This window comes from Ooceraea biroi, chromosome 12, assembly GCF_003672135.1.
Source record: "Ooceraea biroi isolate clonal line C1 chromosome 12, Obir_v5.4, whole genome shotgun sequence".
NCBI classification, from domain to species: Eukaryota; Metazoa; Arthropoda; class Insecta; order Hymenoptera; family Formicidae; genus Ooceraea; species Ooceraea biroi.
In genome coordinates this window covers 7,590,821-7,616,534 of record NC_039517.1, presented here as the reverse complement: position 1 = coordinate 7,616,534, position 25,714 = coordinate 7,590,821, and the positions used below count along the sequence as shown (strand labels likewise).

At 43.7% G+C, this 25,714-nt stretch overlaps 1 protein-coding gene across 3 annotated transcripts in view; it reads right to left on the bottom strand.

Moving 5' to 3' along the window:
- The window catches only part of LOC105284227, a 197,570-nt gene extending 178,909 nt beyond the window's left edge, over nt 1–18,661 (bottom strand). For all 3 annotated transcript variants that reach the window (XR_002193646.2, XM_020033250.2, XM_011347578.2), the window contains exon 1: nt 17,416–18,661. Coding sequence is in view for 2 of the 3 variants with exons in the window: in XM_020033250.2 (XP_019888809.1) it covers nt 17,416–17,659 (244 nt within the window). In the remaining variant the exon portion in view is untranslated. The remainder of the gene's footprint in view (nt 1–17,415) is intronic.
- Nucleotides 18,662–25,714: the final 7,053 nt, after the last annotated feature.

The window sequence follows — 25,714 nt, the reverse complement described above, 5'->3', positions numbered from 1 at the left end:
CTTTCCTTGAAATGAGACTTTGTGAGAGATTGAGAGAGAGATTGTCATAAATTGTTGCGCTTCGATTCACACGACGCAGACCGAATAGCTTTCCAATATCTCTACCTCAAAAGCAATTGCAATGTCATGTGCAGTAAATTAAGCCGGAGTTGCAGTGACACGATGAGCTGTCGACCAATAACGTAATCATCGCTACCGAGCTGCGAAATTTAATCAGTTCAAAACAGCGATTCTCACTTTTCACGCAGTTTTCACGAATCATTCGTCTCGATATTCAAAGTTATTCATAATCGATATTGCTTCCACTCGTCATAAAACTGCCAGACAAGCAGATGAGCGCCCAAGCAACGGAAAAGAATAAAATAAAATAAAATAAAATCAGTACCACGTTTATTAATATCTTCGAAACGTAATTACGTCAATCAGAAACGCAGTATCGATAAAAGCTCGAAGTTAACGTTTCGATGGTACGTGACAGAACTGTAAGAACGTTTCATTAACGGTGGCAGCCGCAAATTACGTTTAAACCGATGCGGTAAATTATCATTTCCGCTAAACCAGCGCAAGTTTCTATTTTGTTAAGAGTTAACGGATTATTGATAGCGGTGGAGCTGCTTCTCTTCGCACTTTCGTCCTTCGTTTTATTACCTTAGAACCGTCCCCGTAATATATGAGGTAATAATAGGGCACTGCACGGAAGAGACGCTATATCACTATTATTACTGGGCTACACGATCCAATTCCAGTGAAAGCGTAGCGCTTTTATTTTATTTCACCGGAAATATGTACGCGGTCTTACGCGAATTCTCCCTTAAAGCGACACGTTAACGGGGCAGGAAGGACAGCAGGGGGTGGTCAGGAGACTCAAATCGAGAGAACAGGTTTCAGGGTGTCGCGTATAACGCATCGATCGGATATAACGATACCATGATTCGACGGCGCTTCAATACCGCTCGTTATCGGTCGAATCGCCGCTAAAGCGGCTTGAAATAGAACGATACAACTGCTGCACTCCGATAATTATCTTTTGCGCTTTGCACAATAATAAAAATTATGTATTACGACAATTCAGCGTGGTCGTACTGAATTAATAAATTGCGTGGTTTGCTGCTGTTAAATAAGAGCGTTTCTATCAAACGAAATTGACAAGCTTGTTTCGCGTGAATTGCGTATACTTGTAACCCACGTTTAACGCTTTAATGAATTTAATACGTCCATCTGATTTTTAATTTTGCGAGATTGATCACTGCGTGATTTCCGGATCAGAGTTCCGTAATTATGAAACTTTATCTTTTAAATTCGTCTGTTAATTAATTTCGCGTAATTCGATCAAATTTTACGGTTCGATCTCGAAAAGCGTGGAAACTATTAATTCAAAGTGAAATAGTCGCTCTTGCTATTATTTACCCAATTATGTAACTGCGGAAGCTAGCGCGAGGAAACACGAGTCGTGGACTGATCACAACTTGACAAAATTTTAATTGGGATAAAACTTAATTAGGATGTCGGGTTTCAGCATATTCAACGCGGCAAATATCGCTGGCGCGCATCGCGCGGGATCATCAGGAATTCCCTCGTGGAGACGTGGGATCGTGCCTGGAGAATGTCGCAACAATAAATCCGGCATTTCGCCGGCGCGTTTCCGCGGGCACGTCGGGCTGCTCGTTATCGCGCTCTATCACCATTGTTGCTGAACCGCACAACCTAATTACCGCGGAAGTGAGGCGTCATCCCTTATCTCGGGACCGATTAACTTCGTCTGCACAGGCAGGGAAAGCCAGTCAGCAAATCGCACCCGGGACACACGTTCGTGTCTTTCGACGGCCATCACGCCCGTCCGCGGGGGCGTATATCGTGGATTCTGGATGCAGACACGTATGCACATCGACTCCCATTCCATCTGGAACGGGAGAAAGAGAAAGAGAGAGAGAGGACAGATAACTCGAAACGAGAGGAACGTATTTTGCAATGGTTGAGCGGCGATCAATTATTTATAGAAATGGAGTCGGAGTAACTAGCGACCGCTCGTTTTACGCGTCTCGTCAAGATCTGTAAAATGTAACTTTTCCCCTCTCACGTAATCCCTTTAAGCGAATGGAGACACATTCCAGATCGTATATATGTGTATATAACCGAACATCGGTTGGTTAATGCAACGACGGGTGTGCGGCGAGACGCATTATTCTTTAACGAGTTTCGTAGCCAAAGTTTCCGTGGCGAAAATTACAAGTGGGACCACCACTTCACCTATAACTCCGTAACTGTTTGCGACTTTTAATTTCCCACGTTGGATGCTTTGGCGCAAGATTCCGGAGACCGCGGGCGAAATTACCGTCGAAACGAAGTTTACTTCGAATTAACCGAGACGAAAGCATCGAGATTAAACCAGCTGTGCGTCGCGCACGAAAGAATCGCGCGATGGACGGATTCTTTCGCGCGAGAACGCTTACGTTTTATGACATTCTATCGCAATTAACTCCTCGACGCGTACTATCGCGCGAGAAGCGGAAAAAGAAACGCCCCAAACGGACAATAAAGCCATTCTCGTATTTTCTGGACGATCAAGCAGTCGATAACTCTCGTCCGAGGGCTTCCCAGGGAACGTAAGGCAGAAAGCATATGTTCCAATATCCCCGCCGTAATCCCCAATAAACCAGACGCCCTTCGCCCTCCATCCTCCGGAGATACGGTCCCTCGTCGACCCCCGATGAACGCGAAACCATAATTTCTTGCCTCGTCGCCTTTCCACCGGAATAATGCTTTCCGTAGTCCCCGAACCGGCCATTAATTCCGTGACGAATACCCTGGCAAGGACATGCACGCCGGTCTCTCCTGCACCGCCTTTCCCCTCCGTCACGTGAGTCCTGGCCAAGTACTGGCCAAGGTCCTTTGTGCTCTGCGATGGTACAAGTTCCACGGGCAACTTGCCGGATCCCGTAAGGCTTCTCGCAGATCCCGAACCCTTCACCGCGCGAATAAACTATCTAATTGCATCGCTTCCGAACATCCGACGAAAACGTGCGTCCGAAAAGCAAGCGGGAAAACTTTACCGTGTATGCGAATAAATCGGAAACATTCTCTCTCTACCTGTGCGATAATTATTGAGATAGTCCCCAGAAATATTTTATGAATGCGGAAGATAAGAGCTCAAAGGGTTAAAGTTACAAGCGCAGAGTTTAAGCGGAAGTTCAACTTCCGGCGAGCCGCGCGCGCATCGTTGCAGCTGAGCGTGCATATGCGTAACCGCATAGGGGAAGTTTGCGGCGAAGGAGCGAGGTGGCGTGAAAGGAAACTGGAGATAAAACAGCGCGCATGTTGCGGTGACCACCAGAGGCCGGAGGAAATGGTGATAAAATGCGGGTAAATAATGTGTAGCTCGGAAAAATGAAGAGAAATCGCGGCCGTATCCGCGTGCAAGACGGGAGAAGAGTTCTCGCACACGAACGTCACTTTGTTTTTCTATCGTATTTTAGCACAGCCAGAGATAAGGATACACGATGTAGCAGCAAACGGAAGCAACCTGCTGCTTTCCTCGCAGTCGAAATATGGTTTTCCCGTTTGGTCGCGAAATCTTTCGTCTCTCTGTAGTAAATAACGTGGTGATTTGACCAAATAATGTAACAATCTCGAATTATTGAGAGGTGTTTCATTGTGAAAACATTTTATTGTCAAAAATTCCACTTGCCTAAATGTCGAGCATGTCGAGTGTTAAGTTTATCCTTCGAATGAGGGAAGAAGCCACCATACTATCCGCGCTTGTAACTGCCCCCTCGAGTCCTCCCTCGGGAGGCCAAGAACTTTGATTTCCGATCAATGCACGTAGTTTAAGTATAATTGACAGAGCTCGCCGACGCGGCAAGAGAACTGGCTGAGTATTCTCCGCTCGCGCGGGGCGGCCGCGCACAAAACGCGCGATCGATGGGCGAGAAATAAAGTTTTTCCTCCCGCGGGGGTAGCGCGCACGAAAGGCTAAGTCACCAGCCGCGGAAGAGAGAACGGAAGAAAGAGGGAGAAAGAAAGACACAGAGTGGAAGAGCGTGAAAATCTCTGGTGCGATGAGTTCGCCGCTCTCGTCTTCCGCTTCTCTTCTTCGCGTCTTCCGCGTTATCGCGCTTATACGCGCCGCACCGTAATTGACTTAGCCCGCCCGCGCGGGGTGCAGAGAGGCAAAGCTTGCGCCGGCGAGAATTATGGGGCTTTCATATCGCCGGTGAGTCGCTCGGATGGCGGCGGTGGTTACGTGGCGGAAAGGCGGTCCTCTCTTCTCTCCCTTCGGCCTCACCCTCTAGCTCGCTGCTCTTTCTATCTATCTATCTCTCTCTCTCTCTTTCGACTAGGACCATTGCGCAAATGAAGTTATGGTTGTTCCTCCACGCCCGGCTCGACTCATTCGCACGTTCGCAGCGGCACTGCATATCCCGCCCGCTTCTGCTCTCTTCTCCTTCTGTTCCGCTTTCGCTCATCCTCATGCTCATCCCCCTCGTCGTACACTCCACACATACTCCTCACCAGATCGTCGTTGTCTCTTAGGTACCGCTTTTCCCGCATGGGACTAGCGTTTCTCGTACGTACGTATGTACGTTCGCGGTCTGAGATGCGTTTCATGATTGCCGAGACACGAAACGCAAACCAACTGCTCGTAAACCCGCGAGAGCTATTCGCTGTTCACCTATTATTTCTATGCCGTTCTTCGGCACAATTTGAGCAATACGAAGAGTTTAAATTTTGTGCAAGTTGTTCAATTAATTAGGAGAAAGAATTATTTTCTATATAATTTATATAATTGCGCCTCGATGATTTCTGCGACGAAATGATGTTCAGTTAGTAAAGATATTGCGCAAAATCGACATAGGAATTTCTAATAAGGGAATGTTTGGGATGTCCAGGACCACTCCCTACGCTCCAACGATCATGAGTGTTCGCAAAGTGCACACTCTAATCGTAAGATCGGCGAAGATAGTCGAGCAACGCGACGTGCGCGATGTTTTCCCTTTTTCAGCAATATAAGGCAGCTCGTTCTCTCGATTCTCCGGTGAATCGTGTGCCCTAAGAGTCCCAGGCGACGTAACCGCCGGTGAGTCGTACATCAGGAATAAAGGGAACGGAAAGAGGAAAAAATATCCAAAGCGCGGCATCCCGCATACGTGATACGTCCCTTGTGCTCGACTCCGCTTTGGTCTGGTCGTTGTCAGTTGATTGCCTGCACCGTTTGCTTCTCCGTCGAGTTGTCCCATAATTCCTTCTATATCCAAGAATTTAATACGCGCGTTGATGAGCACGCTGCACTTTTATTGTTAATCATAAGCAACATAACTTTTTGACGAAATCAAGTTGTATTTTTCTGTGCCGGTCTTTGACAATTACTTTTGTAACCATATCAAATGTATTATATATTGTATTTATAATCAGTATTCATACACTATTACAACAAGAATAAGCAATATATTTTAAGAGAAAAATAATTAAAAGATCAAAGAGTATTTCGAACGTATTCGAAGAGCGAATCTTAAATGGTCCGATCAATGTCCGAGCAGTGAATTTTGCCACAGTGTTGTTTATCAGAGCCGTTCCAGAGATCGCGCGGCCGTAAAAAAATTTCATCTGTCGAGCGATGCGTCTTTATTTAGAGGCGATTCATCCTGGCACTTGTGGTGCGCACGAGATAAATCTCTATTATCGGGGAAACCACTCGTGCCATTCTTCCTCAATGTCTGCGACTCGTAATTAAAAGCACGAAGTCGATCGACCTCGAATAATCGCCCCACAGTACACCCAAATTTTCCGCTGTTAATCTGATTAGCTAGTGTGAGTTTATTTATTTACGCCCGGAGATTATTCGATAAGTTGCTCGGGTCGAACGTTACTCCACTATCTATTCACGTATTAGGGTGAACCGTTTCCCTTTGACTACTTGTTGAATCTCGGACAATGTGCCTGCAAATTCTTCGATGAGAATCCAAATAATGTACATCACAATTTTTATAAATATAAACAGTTAATAAAATATGTTAATAATAAAAAATACATAATTAATAAAGTCGTTCCAAAAATGAAACAATAATTGTATTAATTTCTACTAATTTTATATTATTCCACATCCATTTACACATATATATATCTAAAAGTATCATTGCAAACAGTAAGTCATATATGTAACATTATATATACTAAATTAATACAACGAATCTTAAGATAATTGCGTCGCGGGGAATATCACGAAATGGAGATCGCGCGCCACGGTCCAGTCTTCTTAATTAAAAATTTCTCTTATCCAATAAGTAAAGCCGGAGATAATTACGGAGCGCGGCCAATTATTAACTTCGACCGGGGACCGCGGATCTAATGAAACGCCACCCGGTGAACTGCACTCGATAAAAATAGAGGAGATAACACGACTGCGGGAGAATCCTCCCGTGTTACCGACAATTACGCTCTCCACGGAATCGAGATCATGATTACATTTGCACTGCCAAGTCTTGTATTAAATTAAACGCGTCGTGACCTGTCACGGACTTCCAATTCATTTATTATATCTTCTGTTACTGCCTGCGTTCAATTGTGGTAACGGATTATCGCGGTAACATCCCCTTTCAGCAGTAGACTATTTTAAATATTTCATCTCGCGGTCGCGGAAAATTTCGGATGCGATTCACTGATACGGGGTGGGCGTCGTGCCTCATCCCCGGCACTCCGAATCCCGTTGTGAGCTAGTGCTAAAAGCGCCAGGACAATAGGGGCCGTAGGAAAAGGGCTGACTGGCTGTCGCCACGAACGAATTTGCATATACCGCAGAGACGGGGTCGCGCGTGTGCTTTGAGGGTTTACATGTGTCGCGGGTTAATCTCATTTCGCGCGTACAGGGCCTGCGCAGGGAAAAGGGGATGCCAGACTCCCGGCATGCTCCTCGCTACCGTGTCAGTATTTAATCAGCTATGTTATTCAATATTGGCCCGGGTTAGCCACGTGTGCGTGTGTATGCGTGCACGCACGTTCGCGCGACATGCTTCACGAGACGAATCCTGGCTGACGGTAACATTGCAAAGGCAAAAGCGAACGATGCCCCTCGGGCACGATTACTCGGCAAAGTCACATCTTGTCGGCGGGCACAAGCTTGAAAATAATTAGCTTCGCGAATTATTCAATTAATTTATAAAGTTTTGAAGAAGAATTATAATTATTGACAAACTCTCTTTTTCACGAGCATACTTTAACCAGAATAAGAAATATTTTGCGTCGACAATACGCCCGATACCGTATTCGTTTCATCACGTATTCTGTCCGCGTGATCTATAATCTTTAATTTTTTGATATTCCAGAAAATAAATTTACTCCAATTTGTATCACGATATTGAGCGATATGTTAGACAATTTCGCATGCAAATGACTATTAATACCGTCAACCACCGATCCTGGTTCGTTTATGCACGCATGCATATCTAGGTAGAGTGCTTTCGACAGAAGAACACTGCCTGCCTATGAATGGACGAAGGGAGCGACATGCCCTACACGACACCCAACCCAGCTAACGCTATACATACCTGCACATGCACACACACTCGTACAAGCGTGCGAATTGCGGGCGTGAACTCGGAGCAATTTCATGAGAGTATAAATAAATTCATAGCGTGATGACCGGATAGGCGAGCGAGTACATGCACAAATATCACGAGTAACATGTTCCTGGATGCTATCTGCACACAAGGATGCCCCGAGGGGGGTTAAGCGCAAACAGACACATAGGCATGCACACACTGAGCCTATGGACACACACACACACGCGCGCGCGCGCGCGTAGATTCCGCTTCAAATTCGGAGAACAATGGTGACCGATCGGCGTATATCGGACCTCTCCCCCCATGATCGTATCCACTTTGCGTGACGAATATTAATGCCGTTTACATTGAACATACGGACGTTCATGACTCTTTGCGATCCGCGTTGCGCGCAATTAAAGCGGATAAGCCAATCGTGATTAATCGGTCACGTAAACGCGCGGGATTCGTCGCGCCGTGTCGCGCTGAACACGATCCTCGCTGGTTTATTTCAACCCCCATTTCATCGCACATTTCGGCACATTTCTGCGTCGCCTGGCAATTTTCAGCCCGATCGCATCGGGTACCGCAATCGCGACGCAAGTCAAGTGAGGGTTGTTGAGTTGAACAGGGGTGACGCGCTACGGTTCGAAATGCTGACCATAATCCATCTTATGTGTGTCGATTCTGCAAGAACTAATTATGGTATTTACTAGAAAACTGGCTAGGTAATTAACTGGATAATTAGGCGAGCGATTGGATGCAGAGATTAACCGAGAAATTGACTGGAAATTTACTCAGCGTATTAACCATAAAGTTAATCGGACTATCAATCATCATTAATGACTCAGAACATCAGACGGATAATTAACCAGGGAATTGACTAGGAAATTGATCAAAAAGTTAATCGCTATTTAATCAACAAGCTGATCAGAGGAACTGAGAAGCGGATTAAATGGAACGTAATTAACCAGAGAGTTAATTACGTGACTAACCGGACGATGCATGAAAAATTCAGAATTACTTATCATATAATTTAAGAAAGTTAAGAGGTCGTAGTTAACCGCACGCTGTGCTTGCATGCATTCGTTTCAGCGCGCGCAAGCTCCGTATAACAAAGTGCTATCGATAATACATAAGAATATCTCGGAACAGCAATCGTATTGTATTCTTGTTGGAAAAGGGAAAGAGCATCCACTGGGGGGATGAACTAAATTCCACTTTAATTGGCGCACGCAGCGGAGAGTGTTGCACAAGTGCGCTCCGCTCGGCCGTATCGAGTGTCCCTATTCCGCCATTTCCGAAGCTGCGGCTATTATATAACGTGATACTTCGCAACGTCAGCCTTGCCCGTTTGACTGTAATCCAACGCTGGTCAAATTACAACGGACCCTGAAAGAGAATCGTGGTATCTTTTCGATTCGTTCTCACACCGAACCAAGCGCCCATTGCAAAAAGAAGCTGCCAGTATACTTGGTAACTAGAGAATACACGTGTAAAAAGTAACGTGTGCCGTTTTACTTTAATTTAGCGAATTTTGTCATTTGAATATTTATTAAACAAATTACTGAAAATTAACTCAAAGCGTCAATTTTTAAGCGAAAACTTGCAAGCAAGGAACTGGTTAATCGCAAAGTCCGTTACAACCGCCACGACGCTTGGCCAATCGTCACGTGCAGCAATGCGTCTCGCAATATCCGGCGTCTCCGACGCGACGGAAATAATTTCGACGCGTTTAGTCCGTTTCCCCGGCGCCGAGGGACTGTTTAGACGTGCTCGCAACCTGTAACGTACATGTCGTGCGCCTTGGTTGCACCTTAATCTCTCGTGTAATCCTAGCGAGTCACTTTGCACCAGTATGAAGCAACGTCGCCGTCTGAGCAAACTGCGTATCGTGCTACTGCTACAGTGAGTGCAGACATAAACGTCGCGGAACAGTAAACATTCTCCGCGCCATTGTGTCTCGTCAGCGTTTCCGCATTTGTGATATTAGCGGCAACATATTGCCGAGTCTCGTGGACGTTTTCCGCTGCAAGTCCCGTTTGCTAGTTTTACTTCGTATCCCTTTGGTCCCGGTCAACAGAGACGGCGTATAATATTTGCGTGCGTAAAAGACGTCCCGTCTGTAACACGAGCTGAAAGTATCAAGTGTATAATCTTCCACGATTATACACGAGGAGGTAAAAACGTCACAGCATGAAACTTTTGTAGAACCGTCTGTTGTAGATCTCGCTAAACAAGATCTGAAATAAAAGCGAAATGCGATTCTTCGTTATTCGTTAAGTAAACGTCCATTCGATCTCTAATGCATGTAAAACGGAATATTGCTGTAAACATCCGTATTCACTTCTCATCAGAGGAGAGCACGAAGGGATTATCTTTATGCATTCGCGCTTCACGTCTGGGAAAGAAACTTCGGCAATAATTCGAGAGAATTCCGCGATGCCGTTCATTTTATTCCGATCGTCAAGTCGCATTAGAGGATGTTTTTTGATTTATGGTGGCGCGACGCCGGCGCATCACGATGTCCGCGAGCTAATAAATTTTCCATAAAAATATCTCACGAACGCGACGGCCACCGGAGACCGCGCTGGTCCACTCGATCGTATCGTGTTTCAACTCCGTGAGCGACGCCGTACACTATCTCGTACGGCATTATTGATACGCGTTTCCCCCGGCACCACCGAATAGCTCTTGACGTAACAGACTTCCCGACTCCGACGACACAGGAAACTCGATGCTGCGACCGCATCGCGCCATCCGCCTAATTTTACAGCCGCAAACTATTTCTATCTGCCAGGTATCCATTACACAAAAAATGCAAGTTAAAGTGGTCAATGTATACGTGTATATTCACTTACATTCCTAAAATCAAGTCAGACTTAATGACGATAACGCAGTGCGCTTTGTTATAATTTTTGAATTGATTTCATCAAGTCGACACGTAAAAATTAACCAAATCTCAATGAACATTAAGTATACCTATATTTCTAAACCTTCTCGATTAATTATACATGGAAGTGATAGAGTCCTCGGCGTGTTTCTATATCATCAAAAATTCTAAGTCGACACTAAAACAATCCCTTTATCTTTTGGAGAGTACTCCAAGAACCGCAACTTTTGGACTTTGTTCTCACGCCACCTCTTACTAACTCACGCTGTCCTACTACGAAATTAATTTTTCGGGCCAGTAATCGGACTGATGACGACGAAAAGTTGTGGAGCGCGATTCCTGGAATAGCAAAAAAATTTTCTTGGAATCGGAGCAATTCGTGAAATTGCAATTCTTGGAATTTGTTCTCCTGCCACCTCTTATTACCTCATGTTCTCCTGTTATGAAATTTAATTTTTGGATCAGAACTGGTTTCTCGCTCGAAAAATTAAAATTTGTAGCAGGAGAACATGAATCGGTAAGAGGTGGCACGAGAACAAATTCCAAGAATTTTTTGATTCCAAGAATTGCTGGCAAAGATAGTGTTCCGATTTCTGGTTCGATATTTGGTTGTTGCATAATTTCTGTCGTATTGGAGTGTTGCATAATTTCTGACGTCTATTAAGCTGACACAGCCACTTTAGCACAATCAAATAAAACATTCATAGAAATTTAGTGCTCTTTTGTTGCTAATTTGTTGCTCTATTCCGGATTTTGTTGCTGCAGCCATTTCTTAAAACACAGTGGCTGTGCTAGCTTAAGTTTAAAGTTAGCACAGCCATATTAAAAAAATTTTTTTAATAAAAAACAAGGCATAATTATTTAGTGCTATTTTGTTGCTAATTTGTGCTTCATTCACAAATTTGTTGCACCACCCTTATCATCGGAACGCTACCCTTAGCTTAACTATTGCGCATTTAGCACAACATCCTAGAACTCGAATTTCAGGAAACATTACGACGGATTATGTCATTTCGATTTTGTTGCTCCACCCGTATGAGTAGAGAGCCACCCCTAGTTACACCTACCCAGCACAACACATTATAACTCGAATTTTAAAGGGAAAAACTGAATTTGTTGCTAGTTCCAAAATGGTAAAGCAGCCGCTATATATGTATATGCTCCTGCACAGCCGTGTGTATACTTGATCATATAAGAGGCTATTTTGTCACTTTGTTAGCAACAAATTCAGTTTTTGGTAATTTTCGATAGCCCGTGATGCAGGGAACAGTTTAAGACCACATTCTTGCGAGCGACAAATTTTTTAAGTCATTTAGCTCATCGCTAAAGCGCCTAGTCTGTGATTGCCTGATTTTTGTTTAATAATTGTTAATTTAACTTAGTTGTGGTTTAATTATTGTACATATTTATTCATGTAAAAGTGTTTTATGGTTAGTAATTTTTAGCAATACCTTCTTGCAATGAGTTTTGTCGGTAGAGTTATAACGCGCTGCGTTGTACTTGTTCGTGGATGTTAGTATCTTTTAAACAGCATTATATTTTTTAAATTAATTTACACTATCTTAGAGCAACAAAATAGCAACAAATTCCAGTGTAGTTGTTTTGTTGATTCGAGCACTCTATATAGTTTCTTCAATATGGGAGAGGCCGGCTTAACGTTAAGATGGAACCCCCATTTTGATCGCAATTTCCTGCTAAACGATTCGAACAACAAAATCGGGAATAGAGCAACTAATTAGCACATAACTAGCACTAAATTTTCTGATAGCTATGAACTTTTTTGGTGTTGGTGGGGGTCCAGCTTTACATGGGTTCTGTTACTTTCAATACCAATTTATTGCAAAAAATGTCTTTCTTTAGCCAGGGTTCGAACATGAATCTCCCTACAATCCATAACGTCTTTACCAATTCGACTACAGCTATCAAAAGTGAAGCAACAAAATCGAAATAACATAATCCGCAGAAATTCCCTTTAAAATTCGAGTTATAATGTGTTGTACTGGGTAGGTGTAACTAGGGGTGGCTTTCTGTTCATAGGGGTGGAGCAACAAAATCGGGATTGACGAAAATGTAAAGCAACAAAATCGAAATGACATAATCCGTTGTAATTTTTCCTGAAATTCGAGTTATAATGTGTTGTGCTGGGTAGGTGTAACTAGGGGTGGCTTTCTGCTCATAGGGGTGGAGCAATAAAATCGGGATTGACGAAAATGTAAACCAACAAAATCGAAATGACATAATCCGTCGTAATTTTTCCTGAAATTCGAGTTCTAGGATGTTGTGCTAAATGCGCAATAGTTAAGCTAAGGGTAGTGTTCCGATGATAAGGGTGGTGCAACAAATTTGTGAATGAAGCAACAAATTAGCAACAAAATAGCACTAAATAATTATGCCTTGTTTTTTATTTAAAAAAATTTTTTTAATATGGCTGTGCTAACTTTAAACTTAAGCTAACACAGCCATTGTGTTTTAAGAAATGGCTGCAGCAACAAAATCCGGAATAGAGCAACAAATTAGCAACAAAAAAGCACTAAATTTCTATGAATGTTTTATTTGATTGTGCTAAAGTGGCTGTGTCAACTTAATAGACGTAAATTTCTGTCGTATTGAAGTGTTGCATAATTTCTATCGTATTTGGTTGTTGCATAATTTTTGTCGTATTGAAGTGTTGCATAATTTTTCTCGTATTTGAGTGTTGCATAATTTCTGTCGTATTGCAGTGTGGATAATTTCTGTCGTATTGCAGTGTGGATAATTTCTGTCGTATTGCAGTGTGGATAATTTCTGTCGTATTGAAGTGTTGGATAATTTCTGTCATATTAGGAACTTGCAGTATTTTTCGATTCCAAAAATTGTTGATCCAAAGTGGTAGATTTCTGGTCCGAAAAATTAATTTTGTAATAGGAGAACATGAGGTGATAAGAGATGGCACGAGAACAAATTCCAAGAATTGCGACATCTCAAAACACGATCCTGATGTGGACTGATCTTGCAAGGGAAAATTGATAAAACGAACACGTATAATTCCAGGCGTGGATGCGCCGTCGAATCACAGAACGCTTCTCTGGCGGGATAAGAAAGGGATATCCGTGGCGTTACGTGACTCCCGTGCAGATAACGTGTACACACTCACGTACGGGCAGATTCGTGGATCGCGCCCTCGCGATTGCCGTATACTCGACTTCCCGTAACTGCTTTTGCCTGAGGCTCCGTTCAGACACAACGCGCTGTTAATTTTAATGACGCGTCTCGTCAGCTTCGTGGCTTCACGACAGGGTGAGCCCGTTCTATGAATGCGCGTTTATGCGCCAGTAAATTTCCGAGTCCTCGCCGATGGTTCATCTTTTTCGAGGACGACATATTGTCTGATTCACGCCGAGTGTGATTACATAGCACGCGCGTGCGGCACTACGAAGTGATGTGCTATATAATGCAGGCCACGTACCTAATTCATGATGTCAAGCTGATCCGTGAGTTTCTGTACGTGCATATCTTTTGGAAGCTCTTCGAAATCGGCTGTGTGAATACTTTTCAAGCTCTGGTGAATTACATGTGCATTTCTTTAATTCGTCTTTGTATCACTTCTGGACGGAAATTGATAACATAATCACATTTGCATAATGATTGCGTTATCTCACGGGCTAACCGGATATGATATAACGATGTTCTTGAATATCAATTTATGCAATAACGAGACAATAACATCCGTGTGTACTAACGAACATTATTACAATATTTGGCGCAATATAACATAATGGATTTCATAATACAATATCGTTTGTATGTTTCGAAGCCGAGCTTTATTAATAAAGCGCATTGCTGTTAAAGCAGTATTACCGCTGATCTTCGTTCCGCAACGACAATTCGCGCGGTTCGTATCCAGCATCGGCTCAACGACGCGTGAACTCGCCACATTTCAAACGCGCAAACTAATTATAATAACCGGCTGACAAACTTTGTGCAAATACCCAGCTCGACATGGTATATCGCTAATCCATTGACAAGTCGTAATTTCGCCGAAACTGCGGTCGCCGTGCAAAGCTTTAGTAATACCAACTGCATGTTTTAATTGTTGTTAGATGCTGCCACTGGATTTTGAGGTTTCGTTATTTCAACGGCGTAATTTGTGTGTATTTGTTAAAACAAATATATAACATACATAAAATTCCATGAGAATTTTCATAAAATAATAATTTCGCAACCGATATTAAATGAGACATTGGTATTATTATCATACGATTACTTTCTATTTATTTATTTATTAAATTTGCTAAATTCACTCTTTTTTCCATGAGGTAGAGATTTCGTACGAATTCCGGATGTTGCACCTCGTCATGCACTCATATACAGGCATAAACGCGTTATAAATGATATTATTATTCTTCCCGCGATAAGAGTATGCGCGCACGTATGTATATGAACTTCACCCCGGATCCGGTTCACCGGTGGATGTCTAACCGATAGGGTCTCTCGGTCGGTTAGTCATATTGCACTTTTACACACGGCAGACTAGCGGTCGAACCGGCATTTTCGAGGGCCACTGTACGAAGATCGGCGTTCTTTTGCTAGCGGTGGCCCATGGATTTCGTGTGCCACGGGTGGACGCCTTTGATCGACCATGCGACGTTTTTTAATCGCGTTAAAACGTTCCGTCGTTGCCCTCAATCATCCGGCTTCCACTTATCACCCTTTCCGCCCCTACCCGCCGCACTTTCCGTCCATCTATCCACTACACGCGCGGTTCGACCTTCTCGGTTCTCTTTCTCGCTCTCCCTGATCTCGGCATGACGCTCGCGCGCGACGTCCGTTGTTTAATTAAAACCAGATCAAAATGACGTCCGCCGCGTTTCCGTGCGAAGCCCGTGCGGCGGGCGTTTCAACAGCGACGATTTTCAATTAATTCAACGTCGGTTCCTAGTCGGCGATACTCGCCACCGACGATGACGACGACGCCAACGTGATTCGACGTACCGTGAACGTTACGAAAGAAGTTGCGAGACGGCGAACCACTCTTGCATCTTGTACGAAGGTCTTGCGGCAAATTGCAAGAGCGTATTAAGTACGGCAGAGAAGAGAATCCATCGTGATGTACATTTTAATCAAATGGAGCAAGGACACGATAAAAGTTATGAATTTCTTGAAAACAATAGAATATAAATTTAGAAATATTTTAAAGATAATTCTCGAATGTTTTGGTTGGCAAATATCGCGTTTGCACATTGCGATATGAAACTTTAGTTTAACGATATTTTACTTTGTTTGACAGTATTTTCAGCGGCATACGCAAAACGCAGCAATTGTAAAGTCTTAATTGTCCATATACTTGCCGTGTGTGTGTGTGTATGTGTGTGTGTATGCGTAAATGTGCGTGCTTATGTGTGTATTGTATGAGTACGCAAGTATTAAGTTACGTCTATCGATTAAGTAACTATATCGTTCTTTGTCTTACATAATGCAGCTACTCGAGGTGAGCACACAAGAATTGTTTGCCCGCGATATTGCGACGAGGCGCAGGAAATTTACATTAACAGCCTTTAGTTCATCTCGTGTACACAGCGCATAATCGCGTAACGCCTCGCACGGTATTATTAATCAAAAATCAATACGCGCGACTGTTGTGCGACAATTACGATTTTATTATCATCGATTCGTGCAGTGATATATAATAATATTAATAAAAACAAAAGTATCGCTAAATGCTAATATTAACGAAAAATATGTACAAACGAATTCGCGCATGTAAAAGAGAATAATAAAAAATATCAAATTTCTCGCATATTCTGAAATCGCATCAATTGCGCTAATTATTATCTCCCCCTTGCTCCCCTCAACCGCCGCCGTGACACTCGAATCGCCTGCAATCCGAGCGTTCGTATGAATTCACATCAAAACAGGATATTCCAGTTGTCATTATTTGCGACGATATCACGATTTCTCGAAATTCATCTCTGATGTGTATTTCATGATGCGGTCCAGACGCGAAAATCGCGTTAGCCAGCAGCTTGTGAAGGTGAGAGGAGGACCGATCGGATCGGGCAGCATCCGTCATTTAGTATGCGTCTCCGTTTCTTGCCGTTTACTACCTCTCTCCCTCTCCCTCTCGTTCTCTCTTCGTTTCTCAGACGATCTCTCAAATCCCGTACGCTGTTACAACGATCTCGAATAGCAAATCGGGACAAGCTCGTTATCGCGGTGTCCGGACTCTTCGTCCCTCTCGCAGTCCGATAATCAGGAAAATCGGCGAGGAACCTGATTCGACGGAGGACGAGAACCGAATCCTCCAAGATGAGATCTTTGGTTACTTTGGCGACGCCGATTGGTACTCGGTCTCGACTCGCAGCAAAATATTTCGCGAATCGAATCACCCTCTGGAACTTGGGCGACTCGGCGATGGAAGCATTTCTCCCTCGCCCGTTCAAGTAACGGCCGAAGTTAGTCGCGGTATTAGATTATGAGACATCGGCGAAGGATAGAAGCTCAAAGACCCCGTCTTCATGTAGGACGTGCGTGCGTTTAAACGAGAAGACACGTAGTGAAGATCCGCACGTTAAATGGGAACCCGTCATTCTCGATTAAATATAAAAGAATATAACTGGAAACAAATTTATGTAATCTATTTTTAAATATACCTTTAACATCTTTTCTCAATATTTGCATTGCACACTTTTCATCGATATAAATTGTCTAGATAAAGACTGCGAGAAAATTAGCTTTTTTTATTCGGTGTAAGAACATCCTGTTACACTTATTCCATTCGATAAATAATCATCCTCCGAATCAGGAGAGAGCTTCAACTTCAGTGTTAAAATACCGTATATTTACATTGTTATCCTGAGGAGAGCGTCGTGTCAGAACCTGCGGCTATTTATCAATCACTTGGCGAACCACTTTAGCCGCTGAATTCCACGCCAGAAAATAAAGCTCGCATCCATACACACACACTCGAGGGATTTACGAGTATTTTTGGATCACACTGATCGACGCACTCACCCTTGCTGGATATCGCCGCCGCGCCAACAAACTGTATGGCCAGAACAGCGCCAACCAGAAGAAATTTGCCGGAACCACCGCGCGTCGCCATAACCGATCCACCTTCAACACCGGACGATCCCCTAGACGCTCGGCGATCGCCGAATCTCACCCCCGCCCGTGGATTGCACCTCCGCGAACCCCTAATGTCCTCGCTACCGCCACCATCCATCCGGAAGATCGAGATCGATCTCGTCACGGCCATAACCAGTCACTTCCAAAATACTCTCGATCGGTCCACAAAACGTCACTACACGTCACTTATGACTCTTTCCTCGTAATCCTTCTTCCGTAAATCACTGTCAAAGACTATCGATGCAATAAAATAATCCGGCACGACACTTTTTAGCGATTAGCATGAATCACGATGATCACGATAATCGTCACAGTCGAGATCGGATGGATCGCACACTGGACCACTGGGGTGCGTAGCACCCTCCACCGTCACGATCGGCGCCCTTACGGGCCGTCCCGGCGCTGGGAGGGAACGCGCGACGTGTCACCCTTCGTGAATATTGTGACTACTGCTCGACGCAAACGCACGACCGATCGCCGTCGATCGGCGAGGCTTTCGCCGAAATTCGTCGGAACGTTGTAAACGTCACTCGCAATCCTCCGGCGGTGGCGCCGATACCTGGCGCACCTTCGGTTTCACCTGGAACTAACCGTGCCGGGCGTCTCCGGAGGGCAGATCCTCCCCCATGACAGGTCCCGCCGTGCGCGAACGGGGTGCAGAACGGGGAACAATGGGATAGAAAGAAAAAAAGGAACCGCCGAGAAAATCAGCCCGTGCCGAGCCCTTGTAAACGGCCTTCTCTCGCCGGTCCCGAAAAGCGCTCCCAGATTCGGGACTTCGGCGGACGCGACTGCACGCGTCGCGACGCTGTTTTCCTGCGCGATCGAGGGAGGGAGGGAAGGAGAGGAGCAATCGGCGTCGGAGGGGGTAGGGGAAAGTCACTCGCGCGCGGGTGGGCGGGTCCGATCGCGAACCCTCGAGCAGGCGAGGGCGACGCGGGGTGACCGGATGGACGTCCGTGAAGAATCCCCAAGAATTGGCGAGAAAGGAGCGATAGATAATCAGAGGAATGAATGAAGAGAAAAAGATAGAGACAGGAAGAGAGATCGAGGATGCACACACTGAATTATGGGACCAAAGTCGCGTGCTGAATACCCCGACGCAACGTGCTGCCGCGTCGAGACGCCCGGCGCTACTGAGGTGAAGGAGAGTGCCAGAGAGCCTGTTCGGGGGTTGCTGCCGCTGCTGCGAGGCTGGGGGGGAAAGAGGGTGAATGGGTGGATGGGGTGGTAGTGGTTGGTAGGACGCGGGTGGAGGGACGATATGGCGGCGTGGCGCGGCGTGGCCCCGTCGGATGTTCTCGCCTCTCTCCGGTCTCTCTCCTCTCGCTCTCCCGTACATCTTCCCCGCCATCCGTTTTTCGCCCCCCTCGCTTCGGTCCTCTTTGTTTTATATATCGAATTTTATTCCCGGGCTTAATCTTATTTTATGCCACGTAAAATTATTTGCGTTACTTGCTCGCGTGGCTCGGTTCCGTTTCATGTCGTGTCTCCTTTTCGGGTAATTCGAGGTCGCTCGTAATATCCTCTTCTTGTTATCACTCGTTATCGCCTGTTCTGGGAGAATCTGATTCCGCGAGGTAGTAGATAAAATGTATCTCTCCTTTAGCTCTTATTTAAAAGAAAAAATTGTCAGCTATGACATATTGTATTCCTCTTGAAGCATACGCCCCGATTACGCGAATCGGGCGAGTGGATTACTTTATGCATTGTGCATAAGCCGCTGCATAGATACGTTGGAACGCCTGGCATTCCATCTCCACGCACGCAAACCAAGGGGACTCGTGATTGTTTGACACATTATCATTTTTGCTCGCATCCGCTATTCGGAAACCGAATCCCGTGCCGCGTTTCACAAAAGCGAAATTAGCGCGCGATGCTGTAGAAAATCGCCGAATGATTCGCGCACGATGCTGTAGAAAATCGCCGAATGATTCGCGCACCGATGGCAACTGTCGCGCGTGTTGCACTCGATGCCTATCGCCGTGATCGACAAGTCTCTCCGGTCTTCTCGCTCCCTCGCTCGTGTCGCACGACAGTGTCGACAATTAATCGTTGACGGAAGCGTTAATTAAATGCATGACAGATACAGAAAGCAGGAAATGAGACCAAGTTGTCATGATCCGAGATGCGACTCGTAACAGTCGTAACGATGCGATGATGAATTCGACAACTGTTGATAGCCGCTCGAGAGCGCACGGCCGACGTGGCTTCCATGATTTTTATCCGCAGCTAATGTCCGAAACGACATCACTTTGACGAAAAAGCGACGAGGGGATAATCAGGGAGCGATCGAAATCGGATTATCGGACATCCGATCAATCGACAATCATGTCCGCCTACGGCCGTGTATACACTGCGTGCTGGCGATGTTGACATGAGTCTGCACGGATGGCGGATAGATCGCTAATTTCGCCTCGTGATTCGCGTCTCGAACTCGGACATTGAACAAATACGTCCACTCGCGATAATTAGTTAAACGCCTCGTAATAAGTTACGTAACTGCCAATGCCAATGTCGATTATACATCTTTTGTGAAACTGAATATTCCTAGTAGTATTTGTATTATCGCTCAATCGTGCTACCAATGCTACCAATATATCTTTCTCGATTTAAAATCCTGATATAATTTAATTTGAGCCGATTGAATTAAATTAAAAATTAATTTATCAGATACTTTTAAAGACCATCGTGATCGTTATGTTGTTGGCGATTGAAAGAAGGAGAATCTATTAGCGTGTGGCGGATGTATACATCTCTGTGAATATATGTATCGTTAAACTGACGACAGGTTCCCTAATAATGCGCCCGAGGGAGAAAACGAAAATAACTCCCGCATTGTTTACCCTTCCAAATACAATATTAAAGTGACTAATTAGTCCAATGGTAATGCGAACTTGTGGAACTGCCGTCTGTCCGGCCGGTGCATTAAGCTTTGTCCGTACATTACAAACATTGCGGACGAATGCAGGACCAAAGAACAGAACGAACGGTTACCCTATATATAATGATAAATCAGAAATTCCACGCTATTCTTTCAAAGCATAGATTACAAGGAAAATAAAGAAAATTAGAAGTTATCCTAATATTTATCCTAATATTACCTGTTAATTTTCTAAATTATTGCTGAAAATATTGCGACGCTAGACGAAGTTTACGAGGAAACTTTGTGATATCTGGAACATTTCGGGTGTACACGGAGCGACATCCGATCCCACGGAAAATCAAAACTCGGATGCAGGCGCGCTTTCCACCAGGTTAATGCGCGTTGTCCGTTTCTGCTATGCCGCCAGAAACGCTAATTCGCAGTGTCGTGCGACTCCGGTGTACTCCAAGAAGGATAGAAAAGAGAATGAAATATTATACGAAGTTACAACAGTGAATTGGAATAGACGATGAGTTTCGTGGGCGGAAAAGCGAGCATTTCGACTCTCGTCCGGTGTCATTCAATAAATGTAGAGTATAAAACACATAATAATAGAACCACAAAATTTTTTCGGATAAATTATGTCGAATAATAACAGTTTATTAAATGTCACAATCTGATATCTTTGCGAATACAATGTCCGCCTACTACTTATCCGTTTCTACTATACCAGCTTTATCCGCCCGTCTGACTCTATTTGTCTATCATCACTGCGCGCACTTTATATTTCTCCTTAACGCGGCAGTTGGAAAGTTTCGAAGTAGGACATCAAATTAGTCCGAGAATCTCTCTCTGGTTAAATAAAAATAAGGTGAAATCTGGGGGTGCTCTGTATAATGCATCAGACGCGAAAGAGTTGCATCTTGAATATTTGTCTCTAGTGTTGAAACGGCAACGGTTCTGGAACTCAAAGAAATCGCAGGTTAGACAAAGCAATGTGATCAAATTGGTATGCCCCTTTCTCTTGACTAACGACACACGTAAAGCGGAAGTTTCCTCCTGCGTTCTCTCGGAGAAAGAATTTTTACACGACGCGTAAACTCGATACACAAGGCGACGCCGGAGGTGCAAGAATTACACGTCGTTGCCCGTCGACACTCACGCAGACGTAATCAAGTGTCGAGGCGAGAAAAACGCGCGATCCAACTTCGCGAAAGGGACGACGATCGATCCTGAATAACTTAAGGATCTCTCAGGAATCCTTTACGCCGGCGGAGAGAACCCGAGAAATAGCTACGCCGAAGTTTTGTCTGTAACTTCAAAAGACTTCGCGCCAACACCAATCGAGCGTCGCAAAATGAGCTTCACGAGCGTCACTTTTTTACGCTTGTCGTTACGAGAAACGTTTCCCTTTCTCTTGCTCAAGTATAACACAATGGAATTTTCGCGGAAAGGCAACTCGAAATTTTCTGGACAAAAGCGAGGCGTAACATTATTCTTGCTCTTGACTCTGAGTCTGCTTTAATTACGATAATCGTCGCGGTGGTACGATTAAACCCTTCATTACGCTCACATGTCTAACGTTAATTATGGAATCGCGTATTTAATTATCCATCTAGCTATTTCATCGTTTAATTTAATCATTTAATACGACCGTGCACGCGTGCGCCTGTTAGTCAATGTGGCGTGTAAATCGCTGAAAATTTGTAAATACTATGTTCACAATTGTGTGCATAAATTATTTCCTAATCAAGTGGTGACGTAAATAGCACATACAAATAATAATGTGAATGTGCGATTTTAATGAAGATTAAAATGTGCTATAGTAATGTTCGTGCATAACTGATCAATGATTTTAATATTTATTAGTGATACAGTTAATAAAACACTAATTAGCAGTTATTCACGATTTATAGCGCGGCAAAAAATGAAATCGCCGTGGAAAAAGCAATTTTTATATATAATATAAATATATATGTATATATATATATATGTATATGTATATGTATATATATAATATATCCACATTTAATTATTCAAGCGCTGGCACGCGCTTTTTAACGTATTTCATTAACTCGCTAATAGCTAATTACGCGTTATCCCAATGAAATATGGAAATGCGAAATATTTCAATATGACTCGGATGCAATCACATAAACCAAAAGTTTTTCATATGAATGATATAATGATGTATTAAATGACCGGCACATTAAATATCAATAATTGTCCAGAGAAAGAGAGAGAAAATATATTGCCGCGTCAATGCGGCATTAAGAATGCGTAAAGAATGCATTTTATCATGTTTTATGCAAAACTGGATTTAGTCAATGACTGACGAAAAAGCAATGCGCTTTTCTGCTGCAGATTTTACGAAGATTACGAATTTACATAAATTAAACGGGTCACGCAGGAAATAATGGATTTCCGTGATCAAAACGTAAATTTATACTGACTATTCAAAAGTGCATACTTTCCGCCTTCGAAAGCGCATATCGCTATGCACTTCACGAAAACGACGAGGAAAGCATTCTCGATACCTTCGATCTCACGAGTCTGAAGAATGACGCCCACGAATAAAGTTTCATTGAAAAAGTTCCGCAAGATCGATTTAGACTCTCTCGAATTAATTTACCAACGAAATGAACCGACCCGAAAAAAATCCATAACGTTGATTAGGAAATAATTGATGCGCATAATTGTGAACATTACAAATTTTCAGCGATTTACACGCCGCTTAATTTATTTTATATTATTTTGCTTAATTGCAAAATCAGCGGTAATAAAGCGTTTTTAAAACGCTACTCAATATTGCTAAACAAATTTCGGGAATCTAGATGATAAATCTGTAAATCGATGACAAATTTATTGTGTCCTCTCACTGAGTTTTTGGTCAGAGCAAAAGAGAAATTTAAGGTTGACGCTTCTATAAAGCAGGTCCAGCGGTCCTGAAAGATGGCGGCCAGAAAACGCCGCGATCTCTTCTAGAAATACATTGTCAGTTGTTTTAGTCAGATCGAATCAGATATATTTTCATCACGTGCGAATTCGTCGTGACACTCACGTGATGGGACACGAGATTGCTTCAAGCTTTAATGGTAGCGAATTTTTCAAGAATCGAGTATGAGTATGTACGTACATCGTGCGCCTCGAGTTTTCATCTGAACCGTAACGCCGCAAAATATCGCAAAATATATTTAATATTTTTATTATCGACGAGAACGCATCGGCCATCTGTTAAATTAATAGTGCATAATTAACTGGTCACTTTTCCGATCGTCATCGCGATACGCACGTCGAGGTGCATTACGATCGCAATATAGCTGATTATTAAACAAAGTCTCCGTAATTAGTACTGTATTTTCAAATTATTATAGACTGATAATGAGCTCATCGTAATAATAATTGACATCGTAATAATCGAACGATGCGCCGATAATCTTCATTATCATTTACGTGCATGAAATTCCTGAGCAATTTATATAAACGATCGTATGACATCTTTATAAGATTTCAACAATTACTGTCGAAACATGACTTTCTTTCTGAGACTTTTAACTCATTGTCAATAAGCGTATCGTAGCAAATGACGCAAGTTGACACGAGCAGAAAATGATAGAAAGAGATATATTTTTATGTGACGCGAAAATAATCTTTGACATCTGTCGGATTGATATCCACCGTTTCACGCGAAGAATCTCTCGCCGAGTTTCCGTAGACTTTTCGGGCGACCAAAGTTACCCGTCGAATTTCGCGAAAGTCACGCAAGTCTATTGCGAATTTGGTGCGGCAGATGTTTAGTGCACAACGAGAGTCGGTGCGGATACTTCCTTCTCTATTCCACCCTCTGTCCCGCACCCCTGGCGAAGATACTTCCGTCATTCGCTGACCCGCGAGAAGCCAGCTGTCGCGCCGAAGTTCAGCAAGACAAACGGCTGCCTTTAAGAGGACTGAAAGTTCGCGCGGGGTCGCTCGCCTTTAAACGACAAAGCAGCATCGAACGAGCTTCAAAATGGAAATTTTCGAACAAGCAATAACGAACTAACTTTGCCCTGCCGCCTTTGCGAATTGTAACTTGAGCGATTAGCAGTCACAACGACTGCAACGACAAGTTGTAAATGTGGTCATCGGAAACGCCTAAACAACATTAAAAAAGAAAAGACATAAGAAAGATTTTAAAATTGGCAACAATAATCTTAATCTTACATAATGATAGAATTCTCAATATCTTCGTAGCAAAAATTTATCTTCTCGATTCTTTATTTAAACTAATTTTTTCTGGAATTCTTGTCTTCTAATAGTCTTTAATTTGCATTCATCCAAAATAAATACCTTAGTAACCAAAACTTAAAGCCGAAAAAATAAACTTAAAGTTAAGTGAACAAGTTTAAACGAGCTTGCTTGGCTCTTTGCAAAAAACACAAGGTTTAATTTCACCGGCGTATCGCGGGTAACGCGAATGAACGTCACGCAGCGGAGAGCTCAGAAACGTCAAAGAGATTTTACTCTCATTGGAGCCCACGCCGTGAAAAAAGCTGCCTCGTAGTGCCGGACGTCGCATAATAAATCTCTTTCAAAGCGCCGTATGCTTCTCTCATCCTTCGGGACAGGTCGGGACATGGGACGGGACGGACGTAATCGTGGATTGCCGTGACAACGTACCGCAAATAATTCCTCCCGTTGTTCCGCATCGGGAAGATTGAACATCTCCTAAAAATACTTACTATCGAAAAATACTTTAATAGGAATCTTGGAAAAAATTTCATTCGAGTTCGATTATCTCTTCCTCTTCCTTTTCGCTTTTTAACGCTCTCTCTAAATAAACTGAAATTTCTGTCGCAGATCGTGATCGTCGTGAAAAAGTTTCGCCGTTAATCGAATTAGAGATAGTACCGCGTCTTAATGATCTAACTCTCTTCAAACAAGCCTCGAACGTTTCGAAAACTCCGGGAGTTAATTATTCTAGAGTGCAAACATAAGTAGCTCAGAAATAAAGCGTTTAAATGCGCTTGCGGAGCTCGCTCGTTCGTTCGCTCGCTTAAAACTCGCCTCCGTTCCGCATTTCTGACTTGGTCTTATTAGAATAAAAGCGCGCCAAGGTATATACGGGAAATTAAGTGACGCGACTGGTAACCGCTTCCGAGCCAGAAGTGCTTTCACGTGTCTCGCGGCGATCTTCGAAGGTGAGCTTATTTACGACACCGCGGCCACCATCGCCAGGCACGGTCCCGTAATTCCGTATACGACCGAGAGTGACCGTTACAGCCGTAAATAAGCGACGACGGGCGAGACGAGGGTCTCTCTCTTTCTCTTTTTGTGTGA